The sequence below is a fragment of the Bufo gargarizans genome, chromosome 5 (genome assembly GCF_014858855.1).
Source record: "Bufo gargarizans isolate SCDJY-AF-19 chromosome 5, ASM1485885v1, whole genome shotgun sequence".
Lineage (NCBI taxonomy): Eukaryota > Metazoa > Chordata > Amphibia > Anura > Bufonidae > Bufo > Bufo gargarizans.
The window spans coordinates 45,737,073-45,754,390 of NC_058084.1; the positions used below are offsets into that span (position 1 = coordinate 45,737,073).

The following is a 17,318-nucleotide window of genomic DNA, read 5'->3' on the forward strand; positions in this document are numbered from 1 at the left end:
TTTTATGGCAGGCGCCAAAGATGCACCTAATTTATGACGAGATACACGCCCCGTCAAAAATTAGGCGCGTCTTCCAACAGCAAACCCAGCGTAGAAAAGGCGCAAAAAGGACAGTAAAAAAAAAATGATAGTCTTAGTGAATGACCCCCACTGTCATAGAACTGTCTGTGAGACGTTTTATATTGGCTCAACACTGCGCTCTGCCATCCGCCTGCCTTTGTGTTTGCACAGATGAACCCGTCCAGCTCTGCTGTGTCATTCCCCAGTGACACCCAGCATCATGTGCACCGCGGCAGTGTGACGACCTGTTCTGCTGCCAGAGGGAGGCTGCTCTGCAGCACGCGCAGCCCTGTCTCTGGGAAGACAGCAGCTCTGCAGCCAGTGAGACTGTGAGGTGTGTGCTGGAGGAGGAGGAGGGCTACAGACAGCATTGTGTCCGCTGCAGTGCACCGCCGTCTGGAGACAAGCCAGCAGCCCAGGTAAGGGATGGGGCACCATCAGGTAACTGCCACAACGTGCCCGCCTGGTAGGGGCTGATGGAACCGTATGCAACCTGTAGACTCTTGTATGGCTAATTGACATCATTAATCAAGGCAGGGGTCAATTAATACCATTATTTAGGGGAAGGGTCTTGTTGGATTTTGGATGGGTTTGATGTTGCTCCTGGTCAGAAGTGATTAAAAGAGGTAAATGCCCAAATCATGGAGGCTGTAGATTCAACAGGTGCCAATGAGGGGTATTGGGAGGATGTTGATTCTGATCAGTCATATGTTGTATTCCTTTCATTCTGATCAGTGACATTGATTGTTTTGTGACCAGTGACCCCTTGTCTTGTATCCACAGGGTGCGAGTGTAAGCTCCACTGATCTGGAGGGTGTAGACCATGGGACCTCTGCAAGACATCAAGGTAAGGATCCTGTGTGACCTGCCTAGTGCTGCGTACGGAGGATTGCATCATATTCCACACATTAGAAGGGAGGGTATTACCGTATCTCACCAGAACAATGTTGTTTTATATCCTAGTCCTTGTGGTATTGATCATTTTATATATTTATATCCTGCTTGATATTGTACAGTGGATGACGTTCCCCTGGGTGAGGCTCCCATCCATTACTGATCTGATAATGACTCTTAATTCCCAGGCATTACTGCAATACATCCTACGTTCCTGCCTGATTACTAAAATACAGGGATTGTATTGGATTATTTTTTCTGGGGGGGGAGCAGTTTATTATTATAAGTGACTTCTAAGCTGCGCCCCATTGAACATATTGGGGCAGATTCATCAAACTGGTGTAAATTGGAACTGGCTTAACTGCCCATAGCAACCATTGTGTCGCCTGCTCTGTACGTATGGGGAAAGCTGAGGCGGGGGGGGGGGTGCGCTGCTACTGGTGTTTGTCGGAAATTCGTTAAGATTAATGTTTTTGTGTCAGTTTAATAAGAAAAAAACGCCGGCTTCTAAATTATAAAGAGGCGCTTGGTAACTCTGGCACATCTCAGGAGGTCTCTGCGCCAGAATATCAGCTCCATGCCAGTAAGGAGCTGGCATAGATTTCTTGCGTCATTCATGCCAGTTTTCTGGGTAAAAGTGTTGGGTCACATAGGCCGTGACCAATATCGGAGAAATTTGGGGCAAAAAGGAACTTGTGTCTGACTTTTGTGAGCGCAGAATAAGGCCCCTTTCACATAGGTGAGAATTCCGCGCGGGTGCAATGCGTGAGGTGAACGAATTTCACCCGCACTGAATCCGGACCCATTCACTTTAATGGGGCTGTTCAGATGAGCGTTGATTTTTCACGCATCACTTGTGCGTCGCGTGAAAATCGCAGCATGTTCTATAGTCTGTGTTTTTCAAGCAACTCAGGCCCCATAGAAATCAATGCGATTTTTCACGCATGGTTGCTAAGGAGACCAGGGATGAGTTACCCGGGAAAATAATAGCATTCTGAATTAAAGAATGCTAAGTGAAAGGTCCATTGTAGGGTTAAATAAATAATTGTAATTCGCCTTATCCACTTGATCGCGCAGCCGGGCTCGTCTTCTTTCTTCTTCTTGCAGGACCTGGCTGGAAAAGGACCTTCGGTAAAGTCACTGCGCTCATGTGGTGAGCGCAATGACGTCACTTTTCCAGTCAGGTCCTGCAAGAAGAAGAAGAAGAAAGACGACGAGCCCGGCTGCGCGATCAAGTGGATGAGGTGAGTAAGGACACGTTCACACTATAGTTATTCTATTCCGGCATAGAGTTCCGTCAAAAGGGCTCTATGCCGGAAAAGAACTGATCAGGCATATCCCAATGCATTCTGAACGGACAGAAATCCGTTCAGTTTGCCTTCCGTTCAGTGACTGTCGGGCATTTTGGACGGACATAATACCGCAGCATGCGGTCCGTCCAAAATGCCTGATCAGTCGCCGTAATGCCGGATTCGGCATTAATTCCCATTCCCGGATCCGGCATTGCAAAACAACTGAACCCTTACTTTTTTTTTTTTTTTACCCCACAACGGACCTTTTACTTAGCATTCTGAATTAGAGTGCTATTATTTTCCATTATAACTGTTATAATGAAAAATAATAAAATATACAGAACACCGATCCCGAACTTCAGTGAAGACGTTCGGGTCTGGGTACCACAGTCGGTTTTTTTTTTTTTGGGGGGTTTTTTTTTGGGGTTTTTTTTAATCACTCGCGTGCAAAACGCATTGCACTTGCGCGATAAAAAACTGAACATGGGAACGCAATCGCAGTCAAAACTGACTGCAATTGCGTACCAAATCGCACGATTGGCAAAATCTGATATGGTCATCAACATTAGATCAGCGGGGGTCAGACGGTCGGTACCCCGCCCCGCGATCAGCTGTTTGCTGTGTAGTGGCACTTGTGCAAGCGCTGCTTCTTCAAAATAATCTTTTGTGACGCTTTAGGGCTCAGGCACACTATCATATGCCCTCCGAGACATACGGTCCGTGAGCAGGCAATATGTCCCGGAGCGGCATACATCATGCGCACAGCACAATAGGTCACTATGATGCTGTGCGCATTGGCTCGCCCGCCGGACTATTGTCCTGCACTCGTATGATATTATTAGTGTAGGACAATAGCCCCACGGGCGGCCCGATGCGCACAGCATCATAGTGACCTGCCGCTCCGGGACATATGCCCTGCTCACGGACCGTATGTCTCGGAGGGCATACGGTCGTGTGCCTGAGCCCTTAGTCTAATTACAACTGCTCATCCCATTCGTTTTACAATTCACTACTGATTTTCAAAGTAACATCTGGTGGCATAAAGGAAAAAATGGAGCTTAAAATAAAAATCTGCAAAACAATCTCAAACTGTGTGTGAAATCAGCCTAACAGCGTTGTGCCCAATAAATATGTGGAAAGTCAGGAAAATAACAGCGACTACACACAGAGGTAGACATTTTCTAGAATGTGTGCGTGTGAAGTGCGTTACTTTATTTATTTATTTATTTATTTATTTATTTTTTTTACACCGGTCTTCCTTTCCCTCTTGCATTGCCGTATGATTAATCCCATTTATGACTAGGCATGCACCCGGTTATAAATTACGCACATCCATGGCAGTATTTAGTACCCAGCTGGCATAGTTTTTCACCAAAATGTATGTCTGCTTCCAGGCATAAATGTTAGTAAATTTGCCAGAGTTCCCGCCCTGGCGTGGCCTATGATGTGCCCCCATCCCGCCCAACTGCTGAACACAGGCAATTTAAAAAAGGGACTTGCAACTGTCTTTGTCAACTAAAATAGTCACAAGTCCCTTAATTACTGCTATTGGGGTCTCCAGCAAGTGTTCATTTACCCTGCAGCGCCCCCGCAGGACATATCAAGCATTATATTGTTTTTATTGAAATCAATGGGCTACTCAGTGAGCCTCCAGATTGGGGGCCCTTCAATTATTTCAGACTGTAGGGGTTCATAAGCACTCCCTAAAATTTCCTATCGGTGGCAGATAAAGCTACATAGAATTTATTAAAAATGGGGAGTAGTTTATATGACTTGATGATCTGACTCTCGACAACACCTCGAACTCCTCGGCTGTACAGTCGCTCCTTATGGCACTGCTTTAGAGATATTCAGTCCTAGAAGCAATGGAGGAAACCAAGGGGGGGGGGGGGATATGGGGACTCAGTATAGTTGGGCCCCTCTAGACTCGTTTTACGGCTCTGACAACTAATGGCTTGTATGGAGCTGTAAGATGACCACGTGCAGTCCAGTCTCTGCTCTTGATAGCCATGTGAAGGCTTTTTTTTCTCTATAAAGATGATATTGTCATACATGAGCAATACCCAAAGTATTTCCATAAAAGAAATTCCAGATTCCGAGCAGTAATTATAGACATCCATTATAATGGAGTCATTGGCAGACCTTTCCTGGTTGTAGCCAAGGTTAACTAGATGGCTGCGTGTGTCGAGTCATTGCGCAAGAAGTTTCCTTTTCTTAGTGCCAAAGGTGTTGTCCTTCCACTGCTTCTCGGTGTAATTATTTCCCTCTGAGCAGAGATTACTTTGAGATGTGTGAAATCCTGATAGATTAGACAGACCCGGAGAAGCAGTTTTGGGTAGGCTAAAATATGTGGCATTGACCCATTGTACAGTCTGCTCGATGGGTAGTTGGTCCCTGGGTTCTAAGGGGTACCAGATGCCTCCCTGCTACTTAAGAGACCAGTATTATAAATGGCAAATGATAGGCGGGAGGGGGGGACCTGATGATTTTATATTGGGGCATATATAGTTATTATGCAAGACATTGCCTTTTCTTGGAGATGTAATAGTACCCTGAATTTTCTACACTACTGAGATATGTAGTTGAAGAACCCTTCCAGTGGCACTCTCCATAAATGGAGGGCTTTCCCAAGCTATCTAGCAATACACTGGTCACACCTGGGTTCTAAGCAGACCCATCTGTCACATAAGATACCAGGATAATAAATGGCAAACGATAGGGGGGGGGGGGGTCTGTTACACAGTTTACATTGGGACCACCTTAAAATATTGAGACCTGCAGCATAAATTGCATTGAGGAACTAGGATTGCTGACTTGCTGAAGAGGGGGAAAAACCCATACGTAGACACTAATAGGTCACATCACTTTCTGATGAGGGCTTTATATCCCTACATGACATGGTCGCTGTCTAGGGTTATAGATTTTAATCTCAAAACTTGTACAAATGCGTATGTTCATGTATGTATAGAATTAAAGTAATTAATGGGTTTGGGGGGCTGACTACGACTAAATCTTCCATTTAGAAGCAGACGACTTTGAGCAAAGTACAACCAGGATGATGACCAGTGTTCTCCTATCTGTTTATTGATGACTTGAAGTCCTAGATGAATGAATGGACAGTCGGTGTCCCTGTCAAGGCCTGAGGCAAGGTCGATAAGTGATTGTTTCCTTTGTACATAGACCCTAATGAACAGCATTGTGTAGCGGAAGCTTATTGAATTTTCCATAGATTTGAAGTATATTTTAATGTCATGTTGTCTATTTGGACATGAAGGGTTTATATATAGTAACTCGAAAAAAAACTGTTGGCACCACCAGTGATTGAGTGCAGTATATTAGAAAGATATTGTACCGGGCTACTAACGAGAGGCAATAATTAGGGATGAGCGAACTTGTGTTTTTCAAGTTCGGTGTACAAGGTTCGGGTTATCTAAGAATTCAGTTATGGATTCCCCTACTTATGGTTCGTGGTAGCGGAATCCATAACGGAATTCTTAGCTATCCCGAACCTTGTACACCAAACATGAAAACAAGTGTGCGCAACGCTAGCCAGAATGACTTACTTATATGGTGGTTACATATAGTACAGCTATTGCTTCATAAGTCTGATGCCACCCAATGACTAAAGTGTTTTAATTTTTTATTTTTTTGGGGGTGGGGGTGATTCCCAAGTGACCTTCCACCTTCTGCGCCAATTTCATTCATAAGAAATCATTGGCGTTTCATTGCAAACGCACAGATTATGAGATCAGAAGGAGCAATGGCCTAAGGGCCCCCACCACTCAAGCCGCAGTTACTGAAGTCGCCAACAAATGGGGGGGGGGGGGGGTACCAAATTGTTTGCCTGAAGCCTCCATCAAAGCTCAGCTTTATCAGTAAGGTCCATACACAGAAGAGATGGGTCCAGCTTTGATTTTTGTTATGGGAGACCATCTTGGCCCTCCAGCATTGGACTGAAGTCCCTTGGGCCTACCAAAGGAAGTGATTCTGAGGGCCATCCTCAGTGTGTATATAGGTCCTTAAAGACCCTGTTTTATTAGGGGTCCATTATTGTCAGAGCGTGTTGGTCCCACTGGAGGATCCTCTGGTACTCTGGTGGGACAGTCTAACCATGCAGCCCTCCACCCCAGAAGAGGAGTCCTTGCATTTGTTATTTGTATACAGTATGACTGTATTATTTCTTCTGCATGTTATGTACTGTATGTGCCTTTTAAGATGAGGCTATACATACCGTGGGCAGTGGCAAGTCTCTGTGTGCACTCGTGGCTCCAGAACAGACCTCATCAGAACCATATACCACAAAGTTCTTCTTTTGGTATTGAAAGCTGTCATTTTTAAAAACACAGGTTGGTATGTTCATCACATGGAGCCATGAAATTAAAAACAAGGGCAGACCCTGCCCCACCATGGCCCTGTGCCCATGAACGATATGAACTTAGATAGAAGGATGGGAGCAACTAAGTGTAGGACCTTTTTGTTCAGGGGCCTTTGTGATGTGCACTAGGAGATGGCTTCCATTTTAGTTTTTGCTTCATGTCACCCTCCCTTCTGCATCTTCTCCTCTGCCAAAATGGTGCCAACCTGAGCTTTATATTAAAGGGTCATAATGTAACGCCCCAGAGGTGCATTACCACTGCTGCACCCTGCTATTATCTCTTATGGGCTAATATCATGTCATCTGTGTATTTATTGCAGGTCCTTCACAATGTGCATTTCCTAATTTGTAACTGTTCAAGTGTAATATGCCTGGTTCACCAGCAGGTGGCAGCATAAATGGCAGAGCTATTTTACCTAGAATGGAACCTTTCTTTCCATTCTATCTCTGTAAGAAATGAGGGACTAGTTAGGGGTCAGTCTAGTTTTACCCCCTGCCAAGGGAGGGTGTGCAGCAGCAGCTCGTCCCTGTTGGACGAGTCCTGCCTAGACCAGCTATAGCACCTTCAGCTCTGCTGGACGCAGAGGCCAAAGCCTGAAGCCAGGAGGAGAAAGTTCCCTGGATAAAGTTAGAGACAAGATTACCAAGCAAAGTACAGCCTACAGCTAAATTTTACTGGTATCCTGTTAGCATAGCAACTGATGTAGCAGAGTTGAGTTTGTTTGCCTGCCACCGTTAATGCCAAAACCTGTTGGAAACCAAGATAAAGCCTGTAATTCATTTGAGGCAAAGTTTATTCAAGTAAAGCTGTTGCCAACTTCATCACAAGGTCTGGACTCAATTTTATTCCATCATTCCCTTCATCAAATCGCCATTTTTCTGCGCTTCTGAACGGCCATGCCTGGGGTTCAGTGTAGGAGCACCGTGACACGTGCAACACCATTAAGGGACATTAGGCCACCTTACACTACTCACAATCCTACACCTGGGTACCACCGTTTACTACATCACTAAAAAGGGGCCCTGTGCCCTTGTTGCTTCACTGCAACTGGCATCACGACAAATATGTACTTTGAGAGACACCCCCACCCCCCAGTAGTCCGCCCGAACCCGGTCGCCGCAATATTGCTATTACTATATTGGTTTATTTTTATCCTCTTCATGTTTGTGGCTTCTATTACAATCTGTGATGTTTGTCGACGAACGCTTTGCCAGATGTTCCTGTGGCTTCAGAACCTGTTGTCATAGAAACATCGGCAATACATGAAAACCCTCCATTATGTTCTTTACGCTAAGATTTTCTATTTTCTTCCGTGTGTGGTGCAGACGAAACAAAAAAAAAATGCTTTACTTTTGGTCTTTAAAACAGAAAATGCAAGACAAAGAGATTGCCCGCAGCCGCATCCCCCGCCTGGTTCTGCGGCCTTACTTGCCAAAGCAAAAAGTTTCACCATCTTCTGAGTCCCCATTCTCAGAAGAAGACAGCAAAGACTTCAACTTGACCTCAAGTCGATCTGCAAGGACCATAAGTAACAACAGCTTCTGCTCAGGTAATTATCCATCGTCCTGATTGTTTGTTTGATACTTAAAAGGGTTTTTCTGGACCCAGCAGGTCCCACAAACCCACCTCGATTGCTCATAACATGCCAGTAGAAGAACGTTTGTAATATACTTACTGTTCAGAAGTCTCATGGATTGGGCTCCTATGAGGCCAATCATGAGACTTCCGGCCTGGGCTATGGAAGGGACCGCAGTTCCATTGTGGATGGGATCAGAACTATTCCTCTCCCTGGTACATGTGCAGATGAGGTGGATTCAGGAGTTTGCACATGTACAGGGAGAAGAATAGTTCAACAAAAGTGATGTCCTTGTGCATAGCCCAGGACAGAAACCAGATAAAGAACATGATGTTGGCAATTGGGTTCCTGAGAGGCCAATCCACTTGACTTCAGGATGGTCACTATATTGTAAGCTTTCACCTACAGGCATGTTAAGTGTAATAAAGGTGGGTATGGTGGACCTGCTGGATCTTGGAAAACCACTTTAATACAGATTTGTTGACGGTATGTTGAAATGCGTACGGTACTGTTTGAGAAACCACAAGAAATTGTGTATTCTGGAGACTCCTAGCAGCAGCATATGGTCTGATTAGCTGCACACTATCTAATTAGTAGTGGCGGTGATGAAAATCCTGAACGCTTTAACGTCACTACCTTAGGGTACAACCACATGGCGCGGTTGTGTGGCATTCAGGATGCGTAGGTGCTGCGATCAAGAACAACGTGCCCTAATCAAACTAATGAGACTGCACTGCTGGTCTGCATTGTTGAGAGCCGTGCGTCATTGCAGGGGGCACGTGGCCATTAACAATGCAGACTGGGCAAACAATGTGGTCTCATTAGTTGAACTATAGCCCGATATGGCCACGGGGTTCTTGAATGCAGCCAGCCACACCCCATGACTGCGCCCGTACCCTTAGATCAAAGGGGATTTTACTATTGGTGCTTTCATTACTTGGACATCATATGGCGGTATTTTGAAAGTGAATGGCTGTTATATATGGGTATGTAGTCGCAGGGGGGGGGAGATGGCTGTGTTATGTGGACACTATAGAAAGTATTATTTGGTTACTCTATGAAGGTATCATTTAGACACTGTGGCAGTGTTATTAGAGCCCTGTGGGCAGTGTATGAAAGTATTATTTTTTATTTTTTTGCATTACTTCATGTACCTACATGATTTCTCCTTTATCTTGCACATCTGCTAGTACTGAAACCTGAAGAGTTTAGAATTAGTGCTAATCTTTCTTCACTTTTCACCGCTTTGGGTATTTGCAATCATAGGTTCAAGGACATAATTTAGGGATAACGTGTTCTAGTAGAGAAATGTACAAAAGATCGGTGAGAGTTGATCCTTCTGTTATGTTCTTTGAGCAAGGCAAATATTAGGAGTGCCCTCCCTCCTGGATGTGAACAGTTGCACTCTGTAGCGCGCTTGCACGCCCCCTGGTAATACTCCCTGCCAGCGTGTATGTTCCAGCTAGTAACATGTGAGACCGCACTTACCACATGACACCAGAACCACCTCCTTCCCTTCATCATTGTGCTTGGACAGAGGCCACCGGGCTCAGATGTCAGGCTGTGGAAAACCTTCTGCATCTGGCTGTACAGGCGGCAGCTTAATACATGGCTTCTGCTGGAAACTCCCAAGGTACGTTTTATTCATCGGGATGTCGGAAAGAAAAATTGGCTGCAGCTTCTGACGAGCTAGCATAAAAACTCTCCATTCTTGCTACATTTTTGAGATTTGTATTTTTTTTTTATTTTGGATAATTGGACAGATCCATCTCTCGCTGCGGAGTGTTATGATGAGGGTCTCCATAGACACATAATACGCGGAAGAGAGCGGCGTGCCTGACCGTCATATAAATAGCTCACATTGAACAGACTCCTGTACTGCAGCTGTAAAGAGCACGTCGCTGTCAGGACAGTTATATATTTAGGGCATCTTTTTCTAGTATGGTATAGTATGATTATAATTGGGCTACATGCACACGACTGTGCTGTTTTTTTGCAGTCCGCAAAAAAACCGGAAGCCACCCGTGTGCCTTCCGCAATTAACGAAACATTTGTAGAAATGCCTATTCTTGTCCGCAAAACGGACAAGAATAGGACATGCGATATATTATTTTTTTGCGGGGCCTCGGAACGGTGCAACGGATGCGGCCAGCACACTGAGATCTGTCCGCATCTTTTGCGGCCCTATTAAAGTCAATGGGTCCTCATCCGAGCCGCAAAAAAACGGCGGCTCGGATGCGGACCAAAACAACGGTCGTGTGCATGAGGCCTTAGTGTTCAGCAACTCTAAGCCAAACGAAATTTCAGGAAAAATTTGATTTGCCACGAAGCCATATTTCCTCACGCATCTATTTTTTCCTGGAATGGTGTTAAAAAAAATCTAGCGCTGGGTTACCTGTGACGTCACCACCACGCCAACGCACTGGCTGGTTGCAGTGATATCATCAGTAAAGAGGTCACTGCTCTCGGCCAGCGTAATGATGTCATCACATCACCGCATGAGATTTCATGCGGTGTCTTCAATGAAGATGGTCGCAACGGCCTCTCCAAGAGGAAATGGATAAGGGTGTGTTTTTTTTTTTTTTTGTTTTTTTTTCTCTTTAACCTGATTAACCCCTGAAAGGCCACAATTATAACACCAGATGCCACAATCAGCGATGAACACAACATCCAAGGGGTTCTCCGTCATTGTGCCTGCTACATACAAAGAAATGCGCTTCGTGACAAATTACTTATTTCTTTGTGAAATTCGGCAAATTGACCAAATCAAATTTTTCATAACTTCGCATCACTGATTATAATATGTTCTGCTGCAGAGTTTCAGGGGTTTGGAGTCATTTATTTTCTTTCTATTTTATTAGTATTTCACTAGACGTGTGGTGTACATGCGTGTGTCACACAGGGGTTGCATGGGATTAGCACAGAAGGAATTATTTTTTGTAAACGGTGGTCCTCATTTACTAATTCTAATGGTGGCATAAACGTAGACTCAGACTGGATGCCAGAATTGGGGCACGTCTTTTAGGCCACACCCCTTTTGATGATGCCCTAACCCCCTTATTAAGCAAGACTGAAACTGTAGAAACAATAGTTGCCCCCCTGGGCACCACTTTAGACAGATTTTAGGTGCACATCTGGTATAAATCTTGGCCAGTGTCTTACCGCTAGCATTTTCTCCATGGTATTTTTCTCCTATAGAAAAGGTAATGCAAAAAATGCCCGAAGGGAAGAAAAAAAAATTCCAAGAGCTACAGCATGCTGTTTTTGTAAAAGAAACCAGAAATTAGAAAAAATGCCCTTGTAAGGTACACTCGTCATCGCCACAAATCATCTAGAGCTGGTGTTTTTACTTTCTTACTGCGAAAAAACACAGGTGCAAAAGTGCTGAAAAATTCCAACAAAACCTACATGTGAGCCTACCCTCCAAGGAGTATTTGGGTTTTGCAAATTAATGTTATTGTTTGTGAAATATATACAGTACAGACCAAAAGTTTGGACACACCTTCTCATTCAAAGAGTTTTCTTTATTTTCATGACTATGAAAATTGTAGATTCACACTGAAGGCATCAAAACTATGAATTAACACATGTGGAATTATATACATAACAAAAAAGTGTGAAACAACTGAAAATATGTCATATTCTAGGTTCTTCAAAGTAGCCACCTTTTGCTTTGATTACTGCTTTGCACACTCTTGGCATTCTCTTGATGAGCTTCAAGAGGTAGTCACCTGAAATGGTTTTCACTTCACAGGTGTGCCCTGTCAGGCTTAATAAGTGGGATTTCTTGCCTTATAAATGGGGTTGGGACCATCAGTTGCATTGTGGAGAAGTCAGGTGGATACACAGCTGATAGTCCTACTGAATAGACTGTTAGCTGCTTTTTTCTTGCCATAATACAAATTCTAACTGTCTATTCAGTAGGACTATCAGCCGTGTATCCACCTGACTTCTCCACAACGCAACTGATGGTCCCAACCCCATTTATAAGGCAAGAAATCCCACTTATTAAACCTGACAGGGCACACCTGTGAAGTGAAAACCATTTCAGGTGACTACCTCTTGAAGCTCATCAAGAGAATGCCAAGAGTGTGCAAAGCGGTAATCAAAGCAAAAGGTGGCTACTTTGAAGAAACAATATTGCTTACTCCCAGTGAACCTGTCCTGGTCATGTGTTGGACACACGGGTACACCGCTCGTTACAGTATGTGTATTAGGGTACGGTCAGGTTTTTACATGAGTGAATTCAGAAGAGAAGTCCTATCTGTCCTTTTATGATTCACTCCTGATTTTGACTTCCAAAACTGCATCAGGAAACCTGACCGTGTGGTTGTAGCCTCAGAGTTCTGGTTAGGCTGATTTCACACAGTCAGCGTTTGATCAGTGATTGTGAGCCAAAACCAGGCGTGGCGCCTAAACAGAGATAAGGTATAATGGAAGGATTTGCACGTGTGCTGCATTCTTGACCTGCTCCTGGCTCCCTATCACTGATGGAAATTGCTGATCAAACACTGAACAAATCCTGACTTGTGGTTTTCAAAAATCACCTAAGGCCTTCTTTACAGGTCAATGATTCACGCATGTTTGCCGTCTGTGGTCTTCACACACCACTCGTGCACCATAAACTTTGATGTTTTTGCACACATTGGTGGCTATCCACAGACCGTCTGCGATGATGGGTCCTTCCCGCACATTTGTCTATAGGTCCGTGAAAACCACAGACACAATACGGATTCCATCCATTTTCGGCCCATGATTTTCACTGGTAGGCGATGCTCTTAAAACTCATGTTCAGCCTAGTAGTATCCATGAATTATGAATGACACAAATGGCGAAAAAAACAAAATAGACACACGGACCAAGCACAGATTCTTTACGGATGAACCACTAACCGTTTTGTTGTGGATTTCATCACAGACACTGACATGTGAAAGACTCCTAAGGCTGTTTTCCCACAGTCTGTGTTTGATCAGTGATTTCCACTTGTGATTGTGAGCCAAAACCCGGAATGGAGGCTACACAGAGATCAGGTATAATGGAAAGATCTACACCTGGCTCTGGCTCACAATCACTGATGGAAATCACTGATCAAACACTGACATGTGAAAGCGGCCTAAGCATGCACTCCCTTGGTCTGTAATGCACCACAAATACCTTTTTTGAAGTCTGTGAAACCACTGATGGAACAGCGATGGTATCCGTGTTCTGTCAGTGGTTTTCACTGACCATTTGTAGATCTCTTTAAAGGGGCTGTGCACCTGTGTCCATCACATGACCAGGACTGACCGTTCCTTGTGTGACTGCCAGCAGAGATCTTAAAAATGTGAGGAATTGATACAGAAAGTATATTCTAAAATTATAACTTTTTATTATGTAAGGAATAACATCTGCCGAAACTTTTTTCAGATTTTGTAACCATTGATCAGAAATTTCTCTAAGCAGATTTTAAAAAGGTTCTTAAGAAGTACATTTTCTAAAAAAATAAAATAAAACCGCCCTAGGATCAGCTGATGTTCTCCGGTGATCCAGATCTTCACATTTCATCTAGTCATACATTTGTGATATTAACACTGAGGCCCATCCAACTGGATGGGTGATCATGTAATAAATGCTGAGCCTGTAGAGCGGTTTGGTTCCTAAGTTGGGGACTATTCTGATGTCCATATGTCCTGCAGGAGTGCCGGTGGTACAAATCACAAAGTTGAAATTTCCAGGGCCACCTCAATGATCATTGAAGAAACAAGTGAATCTGTACAATTCTGGTCTGGCTTTCAAAAAATCTGGAGAACCTGCTTCACAAAAGACCCAGGAAATGAGTCAAGGTATCTGTCGGAGAAAACGAGGCCTTGTTGTCCACCAATCAGTCAATCTTTCATTTTTCAAGTGTACTGTATGAGAAACTGTGGTCGCAAAAAGGCCACTTTATTTTATTTTTTCCTCAGAGACCATTAGTTAGACAAGACCGTAGATGTGACTGATTTAAGTAATACATGTGGTGTCAAACCAGGGCGGTACGATGAGCGTGCATGATTCTTATAAAGCTGTCTCCATTCTTTCGCTGTCTAGATGATACAGGCTGCCCAAGTAGTCAGTCTGTGTCGCCAGTCAAGACACCCTCTGATGCTGGCATGAGCCCAATGGGATTCTGCACCAGAAGTGAGGATGACTACAGCCACAAGAGAGTCAGTGTGGGAACTTTTGCAGATGGAAACGTTCAGCCGGCTCGATACAAAAAGGAACTGAAGAGCGGTTTCCTGAAGACAGGTAAACTTTTAGTTCAACAGATTTCTTATCGTTGTCTGTATAGATCAGGGATCTGCATCCTCTGGCACTCCAGCTGTTCGAATACTACAACTCCCCGAATCCTCCTTTCATGTCTAAAGGAAAAAAAGAAAGAGAGGAGGCAGCGCCTCGTGTGTAGAACCTTACAGCACAATGTATATGCACAAACAGCTACTGATTTTGCTTACCAGAAAGGGTTGTGAATGGTCACAACGCCTCCGAATCGCTTGTCTGGATTATCCGTCCAGTTTGCGGAAAAAGGGAAGACTGCGTCTGCTGCCCCTGGTCTGTATCCCTTGCCGGGGTAGCGGTTGTCAGGATAAATTGTATGCAGGGAAATGAAGAAAAGGTCAGACCATACTCGGTGGCGCTGGTGCAGTGAGGACTCGATGCTCAGAAGGTACCAATAAAGGTAATCTTTTTATTAGTAAAATAGGTCTACGCGTTTCGGGGGCAAAACATCCCCCTTCTTCAGGACAATAAAACTTGCTACATCCTTTCATGTCTAAGGAAGTTCCAAGAAAAAGCCGAGTAAGTGTGCATGCTGGGAGTTGTAGTAGCACAACAGCTGGAGTGCCGAAGGTTGTTGATCCCTGGTGTATATGTTCCATAAGCGGCAGAAATATTGCATCATTGTGGCCAGAAAATCACCAATACAGATCAACCCATGGAAGAAAAAAATGTAATCAACACCCTGTTCCATAAAGCTCTAACCCAAACCTGTAGGGACTTCTTGCACTTTACTTTGTATTGCCAGAAAGCTATGGTAGTCACTCGGGACTTGCATGTGCTCCGAGGTCTCAATGGCTCTAGACTATTGGAGAGCATCATGACGTACCTCCACCAGGACCACCTGCTGAGCACAATTTTACAAAACAAGAAGTCTGAATTGTGGAGGCTATCACTAATAATGCACAGGTATAGATGAGTAGCTATGATCTTTTGAACCAAACAGGGCAATGAGATATACTCAGCTGACAACAATGACACGTTGCAAGATGGGTCCACACAACCCTAGTGAAGAGAACAAAAAAAAAGTCCAGCAACTAGAGATGTGCAAGCCTTGTCATAGCGAACACCCCTTCCAGCAGTCAGAGTTCCCTTGTGTAGTCACAGCTGTGTCCTCCCTCAGTGGTCACATAAGATCTCCCCTCCCACAGTCACGGCACGGTCTCCGATTCCTGATTGTTGTATAGCCTCCTGTATTTGCCACTAACGTTTTTGCAGTGGTTGCTCAACTCTGGGAGTTCCTATGGGTCCAACAACCCCCTATCTCATCTAGGTTTTCAAGCTGTTACCAAAAACAAATCCAGACTTGACGAGGTATCGGTGAATCCGAATTAAGGCCTCGTGCACACGGCCGTTGCCCGGCCAGCAAACAGAGGGTTCGCAATATGCGAGCATCGGCCGTGTGCTCCCCGCATCACGAATGCGGACCCATTTACTGGAATGGGTCCGCAATCTGGAACTGCTGAACGGAGGCACGGAAGCATTCTGGAGTGCTTCTGTGGTGGTTCTGTCTATGGCTCCTGACCGCAAATTTTTTTTTTTATAACATATTTTTGTGCGGACAGATCACGGACCCATTCAACTTGAATGGGTCTTGATCCGTCCCGGCTGCCCCACGGACGTTGCCCGTGCATTGGAGACCACAAATTGCGGTCCCCAATGCACGGAATGGCCGCGAGCATGAGGCCTTAACAAGAGCGTTGTTTGGTAGAGGTCAGTGTCGCTGTAGTAACTGCAGCCCTGATTTGCTTATGGAAATCGGATTTGCATGTAGAGATTTACATGTACCAATTATAGGCCAGATTATCGTGAACAGTCTTCTTCACTGAGCGAGCAGCTGACTGTCGAAGAAACGCTTCCTTCCCGACAATCGGCTGTTCCATCGGCCAGTGTAAACCCGCCTTATGTCTCGCCCTTATCCCATTACTGATCAGTAATTTAGCACAGTACAAGTGTTTCTTTGAAGGGGTTCTCGCTCTTCAGCAAATGACATTTATCATGTGGATAAAGTTAATACAAGGCACTTACTAATGTATTGTTGTTATCCATATTGTCTCCTTTGCTGGCTGGATTCATTTTTCCATCACATTATACACTGCTCGTTTCCATAGTTACGACCACCCTGCAATCCAGCAGCAGTGGCCGTGCTTGCACAATATAGGAAAAGTCACTAGCCTAGTTGCACTCTCGCAGTCCCAGCCACCAGAGAGGCAGGCGCCTTTTTCTATAGTGTGTAGGATAGGTCATCAATATCAGATCGACTAGGGTCCGACACCCGTCACGGAACAACTGTTAGAAGATACTGTGGTGCTCCAGTGAGGTGAGCACCGCAGCTTACCAAGCACAGCGCCCTCCAATGTGTAGTGGCTGTGCTTGGTATTGCAGCTCAGCCCTATCAACTTGAATGGGACTGTGCTGTGTTTGCCACAAGACCTGTCAACATGGTGTTACTGGCCTAGGAAAAGGCTCCAGAGCTCAGAGCTCATCAGCAGGGGTGCTGGGAGTTGGACCACTGCCAATGTGATATAAATAGGTGGAGGGTCATCAAGATCAAAATCTGACAACCCCTTTGAAGGCACTTTTGTCGCCCCCAATGCTTCTCCTAGAATCTTGTTTACAAAGGTTTGGATTTCATGTCTGGTGTTCTCCTGGGCTCCTTTCTTTAGAGCAATGGTCTTCAACTGGTGTGAAACTACAGCACCCAGCTGGAGACTCCCAGGGCATGCTGGGAGCTGTAGTAGGGCAACAGCTGGAGAGTCCTTTCTTTTTTTAAAACAGCGCCACTTTTGTCTGTGGTTGTGTCCGGTACTGCAGCTCAGCTGTATTCTC

General features: G+C 44.8%; 1 protein-coding gene across 7 annotated transcripts in view; it reads left to right on the forward strand.

The window, feature by feature from the left end:
* Positions 1-313: 313 nt before the first annotated feature.
* SYBU (syntabulin) overlaps positions 314-17,318 on the forward strand; it is a 37,887-nt gene continuing 20,882 nt past the window's right edge. For 4 of the 7 annotated variants that reach the window (XM_044292855.1, XM_044292852.1, XM_044292856.1 and 1 more), the window contains exons 1-4: positions 314-479; positions 844-907; positions 7,991-8,171; positions 14,265-14,462. In XM_044292855.1, the coding sequence (XP_044148790.1) occupies positions 884-907; positions 7,991-8,171; positions 14,265-14,462 (403 nt within the window). In that variant the 5' untranslated portion in view covers positions 314-479; positions 844-883. Of the gene's footprint in view, positions 480-843; positions 908-7,990; positions 8,172-8,274; positions 9,832-13,873; positions 14,021-14,264; positions 14,463-17,318 lie in introns of those variants that run through there. The other 3 variants (XM_044292859.1, XM_044292858.1, XM_044292857.1) reach the window with 3 other exon arrangements.